The sequence below is a fragment of the Rhinoraja longicauda genome, chromosome 1 (assembly GCF_053455715.1).
Source record: "Rhinoraja longicauda isolate Sanriku21f chromosome 1, sRhiLon1.1, whole genome shotgun sequence".
Lineage (NCBI taxonomy): Eukaryota > Metazoa > Chordata > Chondrichthyes > Rajiformes > Arhynchobatidae > Rhinoraja > Rhinoraja longicauda.
Genome location: NC_135953.1, coordinates 21,280,692 through 21,302,676, shown reverse-complemented (window position 1 = coordinate 21,302,676; position 21,985 = coordinate 21,280,692). Strand labels below are relative to the sequence as shown.

At 46.8% G+C, this 21,985-nt stretch overlaps 1 protein-coding gene across 1 annotated transcript in view; it reads left to right on the top strand.

Moving 5' to 3' along the window:
* The first annotated feature begins 12,595 nt into the window (after window positions 1-12,595).
* LOC144598800 (uncharacterized) overlaps window positions 12,596-21,985 on the top strand; it is a 46,160-nt gene continuing 36,770 nt past the window's right edge. Inside the window, exon 1 of the mRNA XM_078409245.1 lies at window positions 12,596-12,806. Within this exon, the coding sequence (XP_078265371.1) occupies window positions 12,752-12,806 (55 nt within the window). The 5' untranslated portion in view covers window positions 12,596-12,751. The remainder of the gene's footprint in view (window positions 12,807-21,985) is intronic.

The following is a 21,985-nucleotide window of genomic DNA, read 5'->3' as shown; positions in this document are numbered from 1 at the left end:
TTTCGCAGGCCATGCCACACAAACCGAGCGGCTACTAAGGCAGAGGTGGAGCGGATGGACGGGTGCGCCAGCCCGTGAATGGTATCAAACACCCGGCGCTGAAGGGAGGCCGGCACCACCGGCCTGGGACGGGGAAGGGAAACATCACACCAGACTTTTGTGCCCGCCGGCCCGCAGGCCACCTGAGCCAACTTCAACCCTGAAGTGGCGGACTGGTATGCCGAGGCGGTGTCCGCCAGGAGCTGTGCCTCCGCAAGCTCTTGGGGATCCACCTCGCAGTCTACCGCTGAAATGGGGGAAACAGCAGGCCGAGACAGGGCGTCAGCAACGGCATTAAGCCTACCCGCGACATGACGGACATTGGTGGTAAACTCAGAGATGGCAGTCAGGTGCCGCTGCTGGCAGGCCGACCATGGGTCGGACAATTTGGAAAAAGCAAAAGTCAACGGTTTATGGTCCGTAAAGGTCACAAACAGGCGGCCTTCTAGAAAATACCTAAAGTGACGGACAGCTAAGTAGAGAGCCAGAAGCTCTCGTTCAAAGGCGCTATATTTCAGCTCAGCCGAACTCAGTTGCCGGCTGAAAAACGCCAAGGGCTGCCAAAGGCCACCGACCTGCTGTTCCAAAACCCCTCCCACCGCCACGTCTGACGCATCAACCGTCAGGGCCGTGGGGGCGGAGGCGCTCGGGTGGACAAGCATGGTGGCGTCTGCCAAAGCCGCCTTAGCTGCTGCAAAGGCCGACTCCGCGGCCGAGGACCATACTAACTCTACAGGTTTGCCCGCGAGGCACTGGAAGAGCGGGCATATGACCCGTGCTGCTGCCGGGACGAACCTATGGTAGAAGTTCACCATGCCCACGAACTCTTGCAGACCCTTCACTGTGGTGGGACGCGGGAATGCACGGATAGCCTCCACCTTCTCGAGCAAAGGGGTGGCTCCGGCAGGGGTGATTCGGTGCCCTAAGAAATCAAGAGAAGGGAGGCCAAATTGACACTTGGAGGGTTGGATGATGAGCCCGTGGTCTTGGAGCCGCCGGAATACGGTCCGCAAATGGGCCAGGCGTTCCTGCTCCGAGCGGCTGGCGACCAGGATATCGTCTAAATAAATGAAAACAATAGGCAAATCTCGACCAACATGGTCCATGAGTCACTGAAAGGCCTGTGCCGCGTTCTTTAAACCGAAAGGCATACGCAACCATTCGAACAACCCGAACGGAGTGATCGTGGCAGTCTTTGGTATGTCCTCCGGACGCACAGGGATCTGGTGGTAGCCCCGCACCAAATCGATCTTGGAGAACACCAGGGCACCTTCCAGCCCAGACGAGAAGTCCTGGAGGTGCGGTATGGGATAGCGGTCAGCCGTGGTGACGGCATTGAGGCGCCGGTAATCGCCGCATGGTCTCCACCCCCCAGATGCTTTGGAGACCATATGCAACGGCGAGGCCCACGGGCTGTCGGACTGACGGACAATGCCCATTTCTTCCATCTTCCTGAATTCTGCCCGCGCCACCACCAGCTTGTCGGACGGTAACCTCCTGGCCCGAGCGAAAATGGGGGGGCCCTCGGTGCGGATGTGGTGGACTACGCCGTGCCTGGCCGAAGGGGCATCGAACCGTTGGATGAGCAGCTCTGGAAACTCCGCCAGGACCTCGGCATACGGGTCGGGGACCGCGACGACGGCCTGGACAGTCGGGCTGGGCGGAGTGGCGGCCGGCGGAGCGGCGGGCTCATCGCTGCTGGCGGAGGGTCGAAGGTCGTTACCGCGGACATCGGGGACTAGTGAAAAGGCCCAGAGGAAATCTGCGCCTAGGATCATCTGGCTGACGTCCGCGATAATGAATGGCCATTCGTACGTGCGGATGCCGAAAGCCAGGGACATTGTCCGTGTACCATACGTGCGGATGGGACTGCCGTTAACCGCGATGAGGGTAGGACCTGTCTTACCCGATCTGGTCTACGATACTGACTATGGCTCCCGTGTCAACCAAAAATTCTGTGTCCGTGAATCGATCTCGGACGTAGAGGCGTCGGTTCTGGCCAATCGCAACCGCCTCTATGTACGATCGGCCGAGGCATTTCCCGACAAGGTGAGCGGCAGTTGCGGGATTCTCCACCCCATCGTAGATGGTAATAACACCAGCCGCGCTTGTGCGGATCCTTTTGGTGGGCTTTTGGAGAAATGGCGGGAGACGCGGCGCCATTTTGCTGCCGCTGTGGCTCGGCCGCTGATGCCGAGACCTTGTTGATCGAACTGCTTCTTTTTGATTTGGACGCCATGAGCGCATCAGCTTTTTCTGCATATGCCACGGGGTCCTTAAAAGAACAATCCGTGAGCATGAGTTTGACATCTTCGGGAAGCTTCTCTCGGAATGCCTGCTCGAACATGAGGCACTCCGTGTGTTCACCTGCTAGCGCTAACATTTCAGCCATGAGAACGGACGGCAGCCGTTCTCCGAGATCCGGTAGGTGCATAAGCCTCTTAGCTCGGTCATGCCTACTGAATCCGAAGGTTCGTAACAAGAGTACCTTCCGTGCCTCGTACTTGTCTTCTGCGGAAGGGTTGACGATGAACCGCATCACCCGCGCGGTCGTCTCCGGCGGTAGAGCGCTGACGAGGTAGTAGTACTTTGTCGCGTCCGTTGAGATGTTTCTTAAGTGAAACTGGGCTTCGGCATGGACAAACCAAGATTGTGGTTGATGTGCCCAAAACGACGGAAGGTGAACGCTGATCGCGCTTAGCTGCGGTGTGCCGGGCGTAGGAGCCAAAGACGAGGCGTCTTGTTCACTCATGATAGATGATCGGCTGGATCACGTCGGGGTCACCAATATGGCGAGTCTGGAGGCTCGTTCTTTGTTGAAGAAGTTTATTGCGACAGCAATATTCGATCACAAAGTTTACTGAACGAGATTACAGACAACCATTAATTCTAACTGTTCACTTCGAAGAAGTCTCCCAACTACTGTTTTTTGGGCGCCAAAACCACACGTGGCGACGCTGTCCAATCAGCGGTCTCACTCCCTGAACCAATCCCTACGGTCGCACCCACACGTGACCTTGCTGGCCAATCTGAGGGTTCGACACCCAGGACCAATCTCTATGGTCGCTACAATAGACTCTTAATTTAGCATCAGAATAAAATGATATTCCTTTAGGAAGAAGTGGAGGCCAAATTTCTTCAGTCATAGGGTGGTGAATCTGTGGAATTCATTGCCACAGAAGGCTGTGGAGTCCAAGTCAAAGGATATTTTTAATGCAGAGATGGATAGATTCTTGATTAGTACAGGTGTCAGCGGTTATGGGGAGAAGGCAGGAGAATGATGTTGAGGGGGAAAGTTAGGAGGAGGGGGAGTTCAACGAGATCTGGGTGTCCTAGTGCATCAGTCAATGAAAGGAAGCATGCAGGTTCAGCAGGCAGTGAAGAAAGCCAATGGAATGTTGGCCTTCGTAACAAGAGGAGTTGAGTATAGGAGCAAAGAGGTCCTTCTACAGTTGTACCGGGCCCTGGTGAGACCGCACCTGGAGTACTGTGTGCAGTTTTGGTCTCCAAATTTGAGGAAGGATATTCTTGCTATGGAGGGCGTGCAGCGTAGGTTCACTAGGTTAATTCCCGGAATGGCGGGACTGTCGTATGTTGAAAGGCTGGAGCGATTGGGCTTGTATACACTGGAATTTAGAAGGATGAGGGGGGATCTTATTGAAACATATAAGATAATTAGGGGATTGGACACATTAGAGGCAGATAACATGTTCCCAATGTTGGGGGAGTCCAGAACAAGGGGCCACAGTTTGAGAATAAGGGGTAGGCCATTTAGAATGGAGATGAGGAAGAACTTTTTCAGTCAGAGGGTGGTGAAGGTGTGGAATTCTCTGCCTCAGAAGGCAGTGGAGGCCAGTTCGTTGGATGCTTTCAAGAGAGAGCTGGATAGAGCTCTTAAGGATAGCGGAGTGAGGGGGTATGGGGAGAAGGCAGGAACGGGGTACTGATTGAGAGGGATCAGCCATGATCGCATTGAATGGCGGTGCTGGCTCGAAGGGCTGAATGGCCTACTCCTGCACCTATTGTCTATTGTCTATTGTCTAGTAGACTTGATGAGCCAAATGGCCTAATTCTGCTCCTATCACATGACTCGCTATAGAGAAAGTACAGCAGATAGCTTTCCCAGGTGGCAAGTCTGACATACATTGAGGAGGTTTGAATTATTTTCTCTAGAGTTTAGAAGAATGAGAGCGGAACTTATTAAAACACGCAAGCTTTTTAAAGAGAACTCAAAAGGATAGTCGTTGTGCAATTGTTTCCCCTTAGTCTCCAGATCTATAGATTAGAGTCTAAAAAAAAAATAGGCATCAGAATAAATGCATTCACTCAGGTGGTGATTCAGTGGAATTCTCTACTGGAGAGGGTAGACAATAGACAATAGACAATAGGTGCAGGAGTAGGCCATTCAGCCCTTCGAGCCAGCACCGCCATTCAATGCGATCATGGCTGATCACTCTCAATCAACACCCCGTTCCTGCCTTCTCCCCATACCCCCTCACTCCGCTATCCTTAAGAGCTCTATCCAGCTCTCTCTTGAAAGCATCCAACGAACCGGCCTCCACTGCCTTCTGAGGCAGAGAATTCCACACCTTCACCACTCTCTGACTGAAAAAGTTCTTCCTCATCTCCGTTCTAAATGGCCTACCCCTTATTCTTAAACTGTGGCCTCTTGTTCTGGACTCCCCCAACATTGGGAACATGTTTCCTGCCTCTAATGTGTCCAATCCCCTAATTATCTTATATGTTTCAATAAGATCCCCCCTCATCCTTCTAAATTCCAGTGTTTACAAGCCTAATTGCTCCAACCTTTCAACATACGACAGTCCCGCCATTCCGGGAATCAACCTAGTGAACCTACGCTGCACGCCCTCAATAGCAAGAATATCCTTCCTCAAATTTGGAGACCAAAACTGCACACAGTACTCCAGGTGCGGTCTCACCAGGGCCCGGTACAACTGTAGAAGGACCTCTTTGCTCCTATACTCAACTCCTCTTGTTATGAAGGCCAACATTCCATTTGCTTTCTTCACTGCCTGCTGTACCTGCATGCTTCCTTTCAGTGACTGATGCACTAGGACACCCAAATCTCGTTGAACATCCCCTCTTCCTAACTTGACACCATTCAGATAATAATCTGCCTTTCTATTCTTACTTCCAAAGTGAATAACCTCACACTTATCTACATTAAACTGCATCTGCCATGTATCCGCCCACTCACACAACCTGTCCAAATCACCCTGCAGCCTTATTGCATCTTCCTCACAATTCACACTACCCCCCAGCTTAGTATCATCTGAAAATTTGCTAATGGTACTTTTAATCACTTCATCTAAGTCATTAATGTATATCGTAAATAGCTGGGGTCCCAGCACCGAACCTTGCGGTACCCCACTGGTCACTGCCTGCCATTCCGAAAGGGACCCATTTATCCCCACTCTTTGCTTTCTGTCTGTCAACCAATTTTCTATCCATGTCAGTACCCTACCCCCAATACCATGTGCTCTAATTTTGCCCACTAATCTCCTATGTGGGACCTTGTCGAAGGCTTTCTGAAAGTCGAGGTACACCACATCCACTGACTCTCCCCTGTCAATTTTCCTAGTTACATCCTCAAAAAATTCCAGTAAATTTGTCAAGCATGATTTCCCCTTCGTAAATCCATGCTGACTCGGAATGATCCTGTTACTGCTATCCAAATGCTCAGCAATTTCGTCTTTTATAATTGACTCCAGCATCTTCCCCACCACTGATGTCAGACTAACTGGTCGATAATTACCCGTTTTCTCTCTCCCTCCTTTCTTAAAAAGTGGGATAACATTTGCTATCCTCCAATCCACAGGTAGTGGAGGTTCAGTCATTGAGCTCTATCAAAACAGAGATAAATAAATTTCTGAATGTAAAGGGATGAAACACTGGACCAGGAAAGAAAATCGTGGTCAAGGTTGTTATGTGGCAGATCAAGCACAGAGCCAAATGGCCCATTTTTTACATCTGCAAACATCTCACTGTGTTCTCATGACTTAATTCTCTTTGAAGCGGTCACAGAAGGAAATTAATCAGTTGGACACAGGAGATAAATAACTGAAAGGCTGATTAAACATCTCCCTATTCCTCCACATGTTAGCTTCAAACAACTAAACTTGCAGTCTGGTTCAAACACGTCGCTTATGAAATGTCAAATTATCTCCCAACATTGTGGATATCAATTTCACTAGTGAGTACATCTTACCTCTGCACCCAAAGATAATCTTGATTAACATTCGATGCAGTGCCAAAACTTCTCCCTCTTTCTTACTTAAGTGGATTAATTAGTGATTTAATTAGTGATTTAAGTAAAGCAACATTTGGGACCATGCCAGAGAATAGTACTGGATTGAGTTTCATCATCTGGTTCCAATAAAGCTGCCGAGAGCTTGTTGTTTTAATTGTCCACTTGTACAAATGATACCCAACAAGAGAAATTTTCAGTGTCCTGTTTTAACCAAGAGCCAAATTATAATATTCTCACAGGTGCTGCCACCATTGCTAGTGCGCCATAGAAAATGCCATTAATTAGCCCTTAGCTACCAATTAAAAAGTCAACCGCAGGTTCTTTGCAGCAATTTGCTGCTTTATAGTTTATTTTAAAGTTTATGGTTGCCTCATTGTAGGTGAAAGCTACGTTGCCACAGGTACCAAGATAGCATCAGCAACATTTATTTCCCTTTGCACAACTTTCTGCTTGTGCATTTGATATATTTTTACACTTTTTATTTAAAATAAAATTATTTTGCACTGCAAAGGCCTCTGTCAACTAATTTACTTCTGTTTTAATTTGTGAGGCATTTGGAAAATCATCATAATGTTTAACTGAAAACAAGTTAACATTTGTTATCTCTAAATCTAAAATCTAAATCTAAAGTCACTGAAAAAATTATAGAAATAAACAACTTGCTTTTCCCAGTTTTGTCTCTGTGGAGATAATCATCACTTGTAAAAAAACAGGTCACATCAAACCTTGCAAGGGCCAAGACAAGGCATACTCTGGAAAGCAGGATCTTAGAGCATAGAACTGCACAGCACAGGAACAGGCCCTTCGACCAAGAATATCTGTGCCGACCATGATGCCAAGATAAACTAATCTCATGTGCCAGCACTTGATTTTAGACACAAAATGCTGGATTAACTCCAGCGGGACAGGCAGCATCTCTGGAGAGAAGGAATGGGTGACGTTTTGGGTCGAGACCCTTCTTCAGACTGATCAGTTCAGTCTGAGATGCTGCCTGTCCCGCTGAGTTACTCCAGCATTTTGTGCCTATCTTCTGTTTAAACCAGCATCTGCAGTTCCTTCTAGCACATGATTTTAACCTGGTAAAGGCAATCCTGTCAGGCCCATTCCCCTACTTGTTTCCCTGCAATCTATTCAATCTCACATCCCTGGGACAGTAAATGTTAGCTATGCCACCAATGGCTATATTCCACAAAGGAATGAACAAAACTAAATAAATCTACGCCGCATCTGCGCCCGGGATGAGGTGTTTCACACTAGGGCTTCCGAGATGTCCTCATTTTTCAGAAAACGGGGCTTCCCCTCCTCCATTATAGATGAGGCTCTCACTAGGGTCTCTTCTACATCCCGCAGCTCCGCTCTTGCTCCCCCTCCCCCCACTCGCAACAAGGACAGGATCCCCCTCGTTCTCACCTTCCACCCCACCAGCCAGCGGATCCAACATATCATCCACCAACATTTCCGTCACCTACAACAGGACCCAACCACTGGCCATATCTTCCCATCCCCTCCCCTCTCTGCGTTCCGCAGAGACCGTTCCCTCCGCAACTCCCTGGTCCACTCGTCCCTTCCTACCCAAACCACCCTAACCCCGGGCACTTTCCCCTGCAACCGCACGAGATGCAACACCTGTCCCTTCACCTCCCCCCTCAACTCCATCAAAGGACCCAAACAGTCTTTCCAGGTGAGACAGAGGTTCACCTGCACCTCCTCCAACCTCATCTATTGCATCCGCTGCTCTAGATGTCAACTTATTTATATCGGCGAAACCAAGTGCAGGCTCGGCGATCGCTTCGCTGAACACCTGCGCTCGGTCCGCATTAACGCAACTGATCTCCCGGTGGCCCAGCACTTTAACTCCCCCTCCCATTCCCAGTCTGACCTCTCTGTCATGGGCCTCCTCCAGTGCCATAGTGAGGCCCGCCGGAAATTGGAGGAGCAGCACCTCATATTTCGCCTGGGTAGTTTGCGGCCCGGTGGTATGAACGTCGACTTCTCCAACTTCAGATAGCCCCTCTGCCCCTCCCTTCCCCTCCTCCTTCCCAGATCTCCCTCTATCTTCCTGTCTCCACCTATATCCTTCCTTTGTCCCACCCCCGACATCAGTCTGAAGAAGGGTCTCGACCCGAAACGTCACCCATTCCTTCTCTCCCGAGATGCTGCCTGACCTGCTGAGTTACTCCAGCATTTTGTGAATAAATCGATTTGTACCAGCATCTGCATTTATTTTCTTATAAATAAATAAGTAAATGGGTAAACAAAAAATCAGTGTTGCCACTTTGAAGTGAGGAAGATGCCAGTTTTGGGGCTAAAAACAATCAAAAACTGACTCTTCTGAGATTTTTAAAATTCCCTAAACCACAATGGCATACCATCAAGTTCTTGGGGAAAAGCAGCAACTATTTATACTTCAAAATTCTGAGATCCACAGGGGATTTCTGGAGGAGAACTATTATTTTTTTCTGGTCAGTCACTGGTCAGACCTGCATCTATTGCCCATCCCTATTTGCTCTTGAGGAAGTGGAGTTGAGTCATCTTGAACTTCTGCAGTCGTTGTGGTGAAGATATGTAATGTCCCGTCATATCTGTTAGTCTTGTGTCATGTTCTGTGTTTAGATTCCCATGTCACGTCATGTCCACGTCATGTCCACGTCACGTCACGTCCACGTCACGTCACGTCCACGTCACGTCACGTCCACGTCACGTCCACGTCACGTCCACGTCACGTCCACGTCCACGTCCACGTCCACGTCCACGTCCACGTCCACGTCCATGTCCATGTCCACGTCTTGCCCTTAGTGCGGTTCGTCAAGTTAAAATCACTCATGTCAAGTCTCGCGCTCACTTCCTGTTTTAAGGTGAGACTTACCTCTTATCTCATTTCAGGCCCCTTGACTTCCTGCCATTGTAATTGTCAGCCCCGCCTTGATTGTTTCCACCTGTGTGCCCTTACCTCATGTATATATAGCCCACGCCTACCTTTGTCCTGTGCCAGTTCGTCTTGTGATTCATGTGCTCCCGGTCATTGATTCTCGACTTACCCGCATTGTTTCCAAGTTCTTGTCAAGCGTAGCATAGTTAGTGAGTATCGTAGTAAGTATTTTTGTAACTAATGTTTTTGTAGCTAAGTAAGTTTAGGGTTTTGGTCTGTATCGCAGTGTTCTTTAATTTGGAAATTAAAGAACGCCTTTTTTTTCTCCAAATTGACTCTTGTGTGTGAGTCGTGCGTTTGAGTCCAGTTCCTGTGTGCCCCAGAGCCTAACAAGATATACCCACAATGCGACTGATGTGAGGCGAGGGGGGAATCCAGGACCGAGACACAACATGAATGACCAGGAGACGAGAGAGTCAAGAGTGTTTAATTATCTTATGTACCGAAACAGAACATTTACATTTTTTAGAGATACAGTGCGGAAACAGGGCCTTCGGCCTACTTAGTCCGCGCCGACCAATGATCCTTGCACACTAACACACACTAGGGATAATTTTGTTTCGTTTAGAGTTACAGCGTGGAAACAGGCCCTTTCGGCCCACCGGGTCCGCGCCAACCAGCGATCCCTGCACACTAACACTATCCTACACCCACTAGGGACAATTTTTACCATTATACTAAAACCAATTAACCTACAAACCTGTACCTGGAGTACTGTGTGCAGGTTTGGTCTCCAAATTTGAGGAAGGACATTCTTGCTATTGAGAAAGCACAATGCAGGTTCACAAGGTTAATTCCTGGAATGGCGGGACTGTCATATGCTGAAAGAATGGAGTGACTGGGCTTGTATACTCTGGAATTTAGAAGGATGAGAGGGAATCATGTTGAAACATATAAGATTATTAAGGGATTGGACACGCTAGATGCAGGAAACATGTTCCTGATGATGGGGGAGTCCAGAACCAGGGGCCACAGTTTAAGAATAAGGGGTAGGCCATTTAGAACGGAGATGAAGAAAAACATTTTCACCCAGAGAGTTGTGAATCTGGAATTCTCTGCCTCAGAAGGCAGTGGAGGCCAATTCTCTGGATGCTTTCAAGAGAGAGCTGGATAGAGCTCTTAAAGATAGCGGAGTCAAGGGATATGGGGCGAAGGCAGGAACGGGGTACTGATTGTGGATGATCAGCCATGATCACATTGAATGGCGGTGCTGACTCGGAGGGCCAAATGGCCTCCTCCTGCACCTATTGTCTATTATCTTTGGAGTGTGGGAGGAAACCGGAGATCCTGGAGAAAATCCACGCAGGTCACGGGGAGAATATACAAACTGTGTACAGACAAGCACCCGTAGTCAAACCCGGGTCTGTTCTACCGCTGTGCCATTGTTACGCCCAAATTCTAACTTACAGCAGCACAACGGGTTTGTTTGCAGAGTACTCAACAGATAACATAATAAACAAACAAAAAAAAAAGTTAAATAAATTTAAAAAAATCAATATCTGCAAAACAAATCAAAATCCTAAAGTCGCTGGTGCAAACAAGACAATTAGTAGTTCAAAATTTAGGTGGTATTTGTGGCATTCAATAGCCTGATGGTTATTAGGAAGAAGCTATTCCTGAATCTGGAGGAACTGACCAGCGAAATATTTCCAAGCCAGTATGGTGTGCCAGTATGGTGTGTCACATGGAGTGGGGTGGGACCTACACACAGTGGTATTGTTGTATACCTAAAGCTGTTGTTCATCATGGTGGTAGAAGTCATGTTTTTTGCCAACACTGGGAGGTGTGGAATGTACCAGGCAAACAAATGCAGTGCAACGTGTTGATGGCACATAAATGCTGCAAAACTACCTGAGCGGACAGGTAGTCAGCTTGGAAGGTGCCTTTAATAAGGTGCCACACGTGAGGCTGCTAAACAAGATAGGATTGTCTCAATAACATGGCATTAGATGCAAAGTATTAGCATTGATAGAAGATTAGCTGACTGGCAGAAACCAAAGCGGGAATAAAGGAGGCCTTCTTTTGTTGGCTTACGGTGACTAGTGGTCTTCCGCAGGGGTCAGTGTTGGGCAAAGATATTTAGTGTTGGGTCCGCTGCTTTTCACGTTATATGTAAATTATATGGATGATGGAATTGATGGCCGTGTGGCCAAATTTGCAGATGATACGAAGATGGGTGGAGGAGCAGGTAGTGTTGAGGAAGCAGGGAGTCTTCAGAAGGACTTGGGTAGGTTGGGAGAGTTTCCATGTTTCTGGAGTTAATGTTTCTGGAGCTCCAACCACCACAGTCAATCTTTGTGGAAAGACATGGAGAGCATATATTTTTTAATCGAAATAAACTTTATTCAGGATAAAAATATGTACAGAACAAGAAATGTGAAAATTCCTCCGACAATCGCCATGACTATACACATACGTTAGCGTTATATTTCGTAGTGTTGGCAAAAAACATAATTATACCCGGCCACCTTGCCACTCATGTGCCTCCCCGAGGGTATCCTTCCCCTTGTTTGAGGGGCGTCTCCACCACACCCTGTCCCGAAGGGCCGAATGGCCTCCTCCTGCACCTATTGTCTATTGTCCCCCAATGTGCCGCAGTGCTCGTTTGATACTCGTTCATTTCAGTTTACTGGAGTTCCTTGAATTGTGTCTCGAATGGGGACTTTCAGCCCAAAACTTCCCAAACGCCAGCTCAACAAGGCTGTGAAAACAGGGTTTGGTCTGAAGAAGGGTCTCGACCCCAAACGTCACCTATTCCTTTTTCTCCAGAGATGCTGCCTGACCCGCTGAGTTACTCCAGCATTTTGCGTCTATCCATGGAGGGAAATAATATATTTTACATTGATTTAACTTATTTTTGTTGTTCATTATGTCAATAAAACACTAAACTCTCGATGTATTCAGTCCGAGCTCAACACCAAATGGACACATGCCCACTGATTTCTCGTTTTTCACATGTTTAAATTGAGGAGCTCGGCTCACTTGCGTATCTCGGTTTGTAAACATGCGCTATTGTTATTTTGTTTAAAATATTTACGGATGGGTTTAACTCCAAATAATTCTTCTCCTCGCACACACAGTTATGAAAGGAGATTTTCTTCCAACAGGGTTTTTTTTCTGAATTCGGCACAGGAACTTAAATATTAGGGATTAAAAATGATTATATATATTTTTTCTGAAGCTTTACATTAAAGGTTCCTCAAAAGAAAGACTCTGGTTGAAAAGTTTTACTTTAGAAAAATGAGCAAAAAAATGTTGCTGTAAATACAACCGCAAAAAAAGCAAACCCTGCCTCTGCTGGGCGTGAAATGAAAACAGTGGCTGTCACATGATGGGAATCATATGACATATTCTATGTCTGTCGATTTATCCGACTGTGCTGTCAGCGCGGCCACAGAATAATTAAAAAACGAAGAGTGTTTAGTATTCAGTATCCCGACCCAGAGTGTAATTCACACGTTGAAACTAACATCGGACAACGAGGCAGCGAGCGGCTTTAAACAAGTAACATTATGAAACTGCCCGAACATAGATGTTACTTGCTTCCTATCGTCATCTCAGCAGTCGGTAAGTCATGTGTTATATTTGTCTGGACAGAAATCCGAATTGGGATTTTCTTACAGTGTGCGTTTCAAAATGCTGTAGTCTCTCCAGCGGCGAATGGTACGGAACATATCACAAAACAATAAAACAATTACATAATCATGAATGCCAAACGTAGGAGTGGGTTGTTTTATGAACAGGAAATAAGTTTGAAAAAAACGAATAATATTAGAATTGTTAATGAAATGTGGAGTACTCGAACTGTAGTGTTATTCAGCCTTTAAAAAAAAAATCAAACGTGAATAATATGTTTAATGTTACCCGATGTAGAAGCGTGTAAATTGGACGCACACAGTAAGCAAAACAAAACTCTCGTCGGTTTTCTCAGTTAATACTTTAATTTTCTTCGTGAGGGAAGAGAAAACCCGAAACTGAATAGTAGTGACAAGGCGATTGGCATGGCTGAAGTTACAACAGTTATTGACAACCTTGCGTGCTGCTGGTATGACCGGAGTAACAAAAGAAATAAATTATGTTTAAGGTTGATTTTTTTAAACATTTGAATAACGCATTATTTATGTTATATTTAGGGGTGTTACTGAAGGTAGAATTCCCCCCAGATCAGTGGGATTTGGGGGGTGGGGGTGTGATTGGAATAGTGAGAGATTGGGGGTGGGGGTGGGGGGGGGGGGGGGGCAGTGGGGGGGGGGGGGGGGGTTACATTTGCTCTCGTCTCACATCGTTTGTGGTTTTCTATACTTCAGACCTAAAATACTTGGTGGATTTTAGATTTCTACTCTAACCCACATTTTTTTTGGTGAAAGTTTTGCTATTTTTATCAAATCAATTCACAATTTAAAAAATGTTTTCTTATTGTTATACTATTGTTAATGATATGAACTGGCATTTGACTTTCTATATATTTTGAATGTATTACTGAAAAGTTAAATTCACGGAGTGTTTGAATAGTGACCTTTTGTTGACTCCTTTTCAGAAGAGACTTTATTCAGCTTTCATTGTAAAGTGTAAATTCATTCTTGAATAGACATGAAGCTTGATCAGTAGCAACATCGCCCCACTGACCATCAACATGAGTACACCCCAAGGCTGTGTGCTTAGATAGCCCCCTGCTCTACTCTACACCCATGGCTAATTCCATGGGAATTTAGAAGATTGAGGGGGGATCTTATAGAAACTTACAAAATTCTTAAGGGGTTGGACCGGCTAGATGCAGGAAGATTGTTCCTGATGTTGGGGAAGTCCAGAACAAAGGGTCACAGTTTAAGGATAAGGGGGAAGTCTTTTAGGACCGAGATGAGAAAGTTTTTTTTCACACAGAGAGTGGTGAATCTGTGGAATTCTCTGCCACAGAAGGTAGTTGAGGCCAGTTCATTGGCTATATTTAAGAGGGAGTTAGATGTGGCCCTTGTGGCTAAAGGGATCAGAGGGCATGGAGAGAAGGCAGGTACGGGATACTGAGTTGGATGATCAGCCATGATCATATTGAATGGCGGTGCAGGCTCGAAGGGCCGAATGGCCTACTCCTGCACCTATTGTCTATGTTTCTATGTTTCTAAGCACAGCTCCAATGCCATCAATAAACTTGGCAATGGCAATGAGTTTAGAAGGATGAGGGGGGGGACCTCATTGAAACTTACCAAATAGTGAAAGGCCTGGATAGAGTGGATGTGGAGAGGGTGTTTCCACTGGTGGGAGAGTCTAGGACCAGAGGCCAGAGCCTCACCATAAAAGGACGTACCTTTAGAAAGGAGATGAGGAATTTTATTCAGTCAGAGGTTGGTGAATCTGTGGAATTCATTCCCGCAGAAGGCTGTGGAGACCAAGCCAATGGATATTTTTAAGGCAGAGATTGATAGATTCTTGATTAGTCATGGGTTATGGGGAGAAGGCAGGAGAATGGGGTTGTGAGGGAAAGATAGATCAGCCATGATTGAATGGTGGGAGTAGACTTGATGGGCCAAATGGCCTAATTCTGCTCCTATCACTTATGAACTACTGTGGTTGGCCAAATCATGGGTGGTGTTGAGTCTGCGTACAGGAGAGAGATGGAACACCTGGTTGAGTGATGCTGCAACAACACACACTGTGGCACGGTGGCGCAGCAGTAGAGTTGCTGCCTTACAGCGCTTGCAGTGCCAGAGACCCGGGTTTGATCCCGACTATGGGTGCTGTCTGTACGGGTTTGCTCCCGACTATGGGCGCTGTCTGTACAGAGTTTGTACGTTCTCCACGCGACCGCGTGGGTTTTCTCCAAGATCTTCGGTTTCATTCCACACTTCAAAGACACACTTCAAAGGTTAATTGTAAGAAAATAACTGCAGATGCTGGTACAAATTGAAGGTATTCATTCACAAAATGCTGGAGTAACTCAGTAGGTCAGGCAGCATCTCAGGAAAGAAGGAATGGGTGACGTTTCGGGTCGAGACCCTTCTTCAGACTGATGTTAGGGGGGCGGGACAAAGGAAGGATTTAGGTGGAGACAGGAAGATAGAGGGAGAACTAGGAAGGGGGAGGGGAAGAGAGGGACAGAGGAACTATCTAAAGTTGGAGAAGTCGATGTTCATACCACTGGGCTGCAAGCTGCCCAAGCGAAATATAAGGTGCTGTTCCTCCAATTTCCGGTGGGCCTCACTATGGCACTGGAGGAGGCCCATGACAGAAAGGTCAGACTGGGAGTGGGAGGGCGAGTTGAAGTGCTCAGCCACCGGGAGATCAGGTTGGTTAAGGCGGACTGAGTGAAGGTGTTGAGCGAAACGATCGCCGAGCCTGCGTTTGGTTTCGCTGATGTAAATAAGTTGACACCTGGAGCAGCGGATGCAATAGATGAGGTTGGAGGAGGTGCACGTGAACCTCTGTCTCACCTGGAAAGACTGTTTGGGTCCTTGGATGGAGTTGAGGGGGGAGGTAAAGGGACAGGTGTTGCATCTCGTGCGGTTGCAGAGGAAAGTGCCCGGGGGTGGGGAAATAGTCTCTCGATCAACGTCAACAAGACCAAGGAACTGATTGATGATTTCAAAAAGGGGAAGTCAGAACACTCACCGCTTCTCATTGGTGAGTCAAGGAGAATGAGGAAACAAATATACAAGAAAAACGTTGCCTAGAAACACAGAAAAATAGTTACAGGAGGAGGCCATTTGGCCCTTTGAGCCAGCACCGCCATTCAATATGATCATGGCTGATCATCTGAAATCAGTACCCCGTTCCTGCTTTTTCCCCATATCCCTTGATTTCTTTAGACCTAAGAGCTTGATCTAACTCTCTCTTGAAAACATCCAGTGAATTGGCCTTCACTGCCTTCTGTGGCAGAGAATTCCACAGATTCACAACTCTCTGGGTGAAGAGGTTTTTCCTCATCGCAGTCCTAAATGGCCTACCCCCTGTGACCCCTGGTTCTGGACTCCCCCAACATCGGGAACATTTTTCCTGCAACTAGCATGTCTAATCCTTTAAGAATTTTATATGTTTCTATAAGATCACCTCTCATCCTTCTAAATTCCAGTGAATACAAGCCCAGTCGACCCATTCTTTCATCATATGTCAGTTCCATCATCCCGGGAATTTACCTGGTGAACCTACGCTGCACTCCCTCAATAGCAATAATGTCCTTCCTCAAATTCCTGAACATAGATTTACGTTGAGAGGGGAAAGATTTAATAGGAACCTGAGGGGTAACTTCCTCACACAGAGTTGTGGGTATATGGAATGAGGTGCCAGAGAGATAGTGAGGTGGGTACTTTAACGCCATTTAAAAGACATTCGGGCAGGTAAATGGATAAGAAAGGTGTAGGAGGATATGGGCCAAGTGTAGGCAAATGGGACTTGCTTGGACAAGGCATCCTGGTTGGCACTGAGGAGTTGGGCTTGTGTAACATGACTCGATGACACAAAATGGGTGCTGGATGACCTGTATGGATACAATGGGACAAGGGGGTCTGTTTCTGTGCTTTAGGGCTCTTTCATCCTCAACCTTTTACAACAAAAAAAGCTGAATATGAATGGATCATGTAATGTTTGCAGACATTTATTTTTATATTTCAAAAATAAACCTTTATTCAGAATAAAAATGTACAAACGAAAAACTGTGCAAAATACTCTACATACATTCTCAATACACTCAATCCATGATTGACAATTTGGGACGATGACCTATCTTCAGAAGCAGCGATATCTGGAGAACAGATGTGTTTAAATGCAGAGAAGGAGAGGGGTGGAGAGAAAGGTGGTGCCTGTGATAGGGTTGCAACCAAGACAAGACACATAACACATATTGGTGTTGATTGGGAGAGGGTACTGAGGCTGGTTAACAGGAGTTGATTAGTTTAGTTTAATTTAGAGATACAACGCAGCAACAGTCCCATCGAGTCCGTGCCGACCAGCAATCCCCGTGCACTGACACTACCCTACACACCAGGGACAATTTTTACTGAAGCAAATTTTTCACACAGAGAGTTATGAATCGGTGGAATTCTCTGCCACAGAAGGCAGTGGAGCCCAATTCACTGGATGTTTTCAAGAGAGAGTTAGATATAGCTCTTAGGGCTAACGGAATCAAGGGATATGGGGAGAAAGCAGGAACTGGGTACTGATTTTGGATGATCAGCCATGATCATATTGAATGGTGGTGCTGGCTCAACGGGCCGAATGGCCTACTCCTGCACCGATTTTCTGTTTCTATGAATTAACCTACAAACCTGTACGTCTTTGGAGTGTGGGAGGAAATCGGAGCATCCGGGAAAAACCCACGCAGTCACAGGGAGAATGTACAAACTCCGTACAGTCCGCACCCATAGTCAGGATCGAACTCGGGTCTCTGGCGCTGTTAAGGACCTGTCCCACTTTAAGCGATTTTAAGGCGACTGCCAGCGACTAGGCTGTCGCCAACGGTTCGCCGGGTGTCGCGGGCATGATCGTGAGGAGTCTCCCAAGAATCGTAGTGAATCTCAGCGCGTCGCTGAGAAATCAACGTACAAACTCTGTACAGGCAGCACCCACAGTCAAGATTGAACCCAGGTCTCTGGCCCTGTAAGGCAGCAACTCTATCGCTGAACCACTGTGCTGTTCATGTAAACAAAGGAGTCTCTTTGCATTTACTGTCAATATTTGACTGTTGGACATTTGTAACTCTCCTGCAAAACCATTTTTGCAAGGACATTGTAGACTCGAGGAACAGCAGATACTGGCTTACGAAAAAAGACAAAGTGCTGGAGTTACACCAGAAAGCATATTGCTAGGTAATTGAATAATTTATTACATGTGCAAACCCTTGTGTACTATTTGCAATCAAATTAAGTGGGATTTAGAGAGGCTTGGGGTAGGTAAAGGCTGCCACTGGAAATTAGTTTACTGTTATAGACAATAGGTGCAGGAGTAGGCCATTCGGCCCTTCGGCCCTTCGAGCCAGCACCGCCATTCAATGTGATCATGGCTGATCATTCACAATCAGTACCCCATTCCTGCCTTCTCCCCATACCCCCTGACTCCGCTATCATTAAGAGCTCTATCTAACTCTCTCTTGAAAGCATCCAGAGGATTGGCCTCCACTGCCTTCTGAGGCAGAGAATTCCTCAGAGAGTTCCTTTTGGAATGGGTTAAAATGGACTACCTGTGAGAGCATGATCATCACTATGAATATTCCTGAATTGATATTTCTTCAATTAGTCCATCTTTCTTGTCGGAAAAATTACGTGAATGTAAATTGGTGACTTTATTTTGGGATTATTACCGATCCGCTTTACTGATAATAGCACAACCTGCAACCATAAAGCCAGCACAATGGATTTGCAAAATACTCTGATGTTGTAGGTCCTGACGTGTAGGAAGGAACTACAGATACTGGTTTATACCAAGAATAGACGCAAGGTGCTGGAGTAACTCAGTGGGTCAGGTGGCAACACTGGAGAAAAAGCATGGGTGACCCTTTGGGTCGGAACCCTTTTTCAGACTTGATCTCGACCCAAATTCCCCTTGGAATTCTTTTCCACGAAGGCTGTGGAGGCCGTCAATGGATATTTTTAAAGCAGAGATAAATAGATTCTTGATTAGTATGGGTGTCAGGAAATATGGGGAGAAGGCAGGAGAATGGGGTTAGGAGGGACAGATAGATCAGCCATGATTGAATGGCAGAGTGGACTTGATAGACAATAGACAATAGGTGCAGGAGTAGGCTATTCGGCACATCGAGCCAGCATCGCCATTCAATGTGATCATGGCGGATCATTCACAATCAGTACCCCGTTCCTGCCTTCTCCCCATATCCCTTGACTCCGCTATCTTTAAGAGCTCTGTCTAGCTCTCTCTTGAAAGCATCCAGAGAATTGGCCTCCACTGCCTTCTGAAGGAGAGAATTCCACAGATTTACAACTCTCTGACTGAAAAAGATTTTCCTAATCTCCGTTCTAAATGGCCTACCCCTTATTCTTAAACCCTGGTTCTGGACTCCCCCAACATTGGGAACATGTTTCCTGCCTCTAACGTGTCCAATCCCTTAATAATCTTATATATTTCAATAAGATCCCCTCTCATCCTTCTAAATTCCAGTGTATACAAGCCTAATCGCTCCAGTCTTTCAACATATGACAGTCCCGCCATTCCGGGAATTAACCTAGTAAACCTATGCTAGTAGGAATGAACTCCATTTGACCCGGAATAAAATTGTGGCACAGCTGTTAGAGCTGTTGCCTCACAGCACCAGAGAACCAGGTCTGATCCTGTTTTAGAAATATGACAGTCCCACCATTCGGGGAATTAACCTAGGGAACCTACGCTGCACCCCCTCAATAGCAAGAATGTACTTCCTCAAATTTGGAGACCAAAACTGCACACTGTACTCCAGATGCGGTCTCACTAGGGCCCTGAGGAATTCTCTGCCTCAGAAGGCAGTGGAGGCCAATCCTCTGGATGCTTTCAAGAGAGAGCTAGATAGAGCTCTTAAGGATAGCAGAGTCAGGGGTATGGGGAGAAGGCAGGAACGGGGTACTGATTGAGAATGATCAGCCATGATCACAATGAATGGTGGTGCTGGCTCGAAGGGCCAAATGAACTACTCCTGCACCTATTGTCTATTGTCAAACTCCAGAAGGACCTCTTTGCTCCTAAACTCAACTCCTCCTGTCATAAAGGCGACATGCCATTAGCTTTTTTCACTGCCTGCTGTACCTGCATGCTTACTTTAAGTGACTGATGAACAAGGCCACCCAGATCTCTTTGTACATCCCCATTTCCTAACTTAACACCATTCAGATAATAATCTGCCTTCCTGTTCTTACCACCAAAGTGGATAACCTCACATTTATCCACATTAAACTGCTTGATGGGCTGAATGGCCTAATTCTGCTCCTATTACTTATGACATGACCTTATTCAAGAGAGAGCTAGATAGAGCTCTTAAGGATAACGGAGTCAGGGGGTATGGGGAGAAAGCAGGAACGGGGTACTGATTGAGAATGATCAGCCATGATCACATTGAATGGCGGTGCTGGCTCGAAGGGCCGAATGGCCTACTCCTGCACCTATTGTCTATTGTCTATTGTCTTATGAAATGTCACCTACCCTTTTTCTCCAGAGATGCTGCCTGACCGCTGAGTTACTCCAGCACTTTGTGCCTGTCTTTTGCAGGTCTTGGTGCTGCCCAACCCCTCTGTCAATTGCTGCTGCACGATGGAACACAAACGACTTCTGTTCACGGTGCTCATTGGCTATTCTGGCAGGGGTGTCGCTGGAATAGTGCTTTTCCATCTGCACTCCTGAGAAACTGCTGTAAGGGTGGCAGAGTAGTGCAGCGATAGAGCTGCTGCCCCACAGTGCCCTAGACCCACGTTCGATCCTGACTACCGGTGCTGACTGTATGGAGTTTGTACGCTCTGTCCATGACCGTGTGGGTCTTCTTCTGGTTTCTCCCTCCCCTCCCTCCTCCCCAGTCCCAAAGACATGCGTGGTCGTAGGTTAATTGGCTTCTATAAATTTAGATTTATAGATTTAGATTTAGAGATACAGCGCAGAAACAGGCCCTTCGGCCCACCGGGTCCGCGCTGCCCAGTGATCCCCACACACTAACACTATCCTACACTCACTAGGGATAATTTTTACATTTGCCCAGCCAATTAACCTACAAACCTATACGTCTTTGGAGTGTGGGAGGAAACCGAAGATCTCGGAGAAAATCCACGCAGGTCACGGGGAGAACGTACAAACTCCATACAGACGGCGCCCGTAGTCAGGATCGAACCTGAGTCTCCGGCACTGCATTCGCTGTAAGGCAGCAACTCTACCGCTGCGCCACCGTGCCGCCCGCTTGAAGTGTGTAGGATAGAAGGGCGTCTGGATGAGAAAGGCGTCAGAGTGGCGCAGCGGTAGAGTTGCTGCCTTACAGCGCCAGAGACCTGGGTTAGATCCTGACTACGGGTGCTTGTTTGTACGTTCTCCCTGTGACCTGCGTGGGTTTTTTATCTGAGATCTTCAGTTTCCTCCCACACTCCAGTCGTAAAAGTTTGCAGGTTAATTGGCTTGGTATAAATGTAACCATTTTTAGTGTAGGATAGTGTTAATGTACAGGTGATTGCTGGTTGGCGTGACTTGGTGGGCCTGAGGCCCTGTTTCCACCATGTATCTCTAAACTAAACTAAACTAAACAACCTTTTGTTATTGTATTCTGCAATGGTCATCCTCCCAAATATTTTTTGGAATTTCTTTGAGGTTTTTCTGCAAAAAACCAAGCCTCATCATCTTTGCTGCAGCTGTACCGCATCGTGGGCAAATTTCACATGACCTTTTCGCAACTGTTCAGTCTTGCAAGATTATTTCCCTGTTCAGGTTCAGCGAACTGGAGAGAAACAATGCACCTCTTTAATAGACATGCGACCCTGGTGCTGAACTTCCACTTACAAGTATTGTGATCTTGGCCATGTGCATCGAGTCATACAGTGTGGAAACAGGCCCAAGTTGCCCATGCTGACCAACATACCCCATTTACACTAGACCCACCTGCCTGCGTTTGGCCCTTTTCCCTCTAAACCCATCCTATCCATGTACCTCTCCAAATGTTTTTTAAACATTGTGAAAGTAACTGGCTCAACTATCTCTTCCGGCAGCTTGTTCCATACACATACCACCCTTTGTGGTTTAAAAAAAATGTTTTCCCTTGGGTTCCTAATAAATCTCCATCTCTCTTAACCCCCTCCCCCACC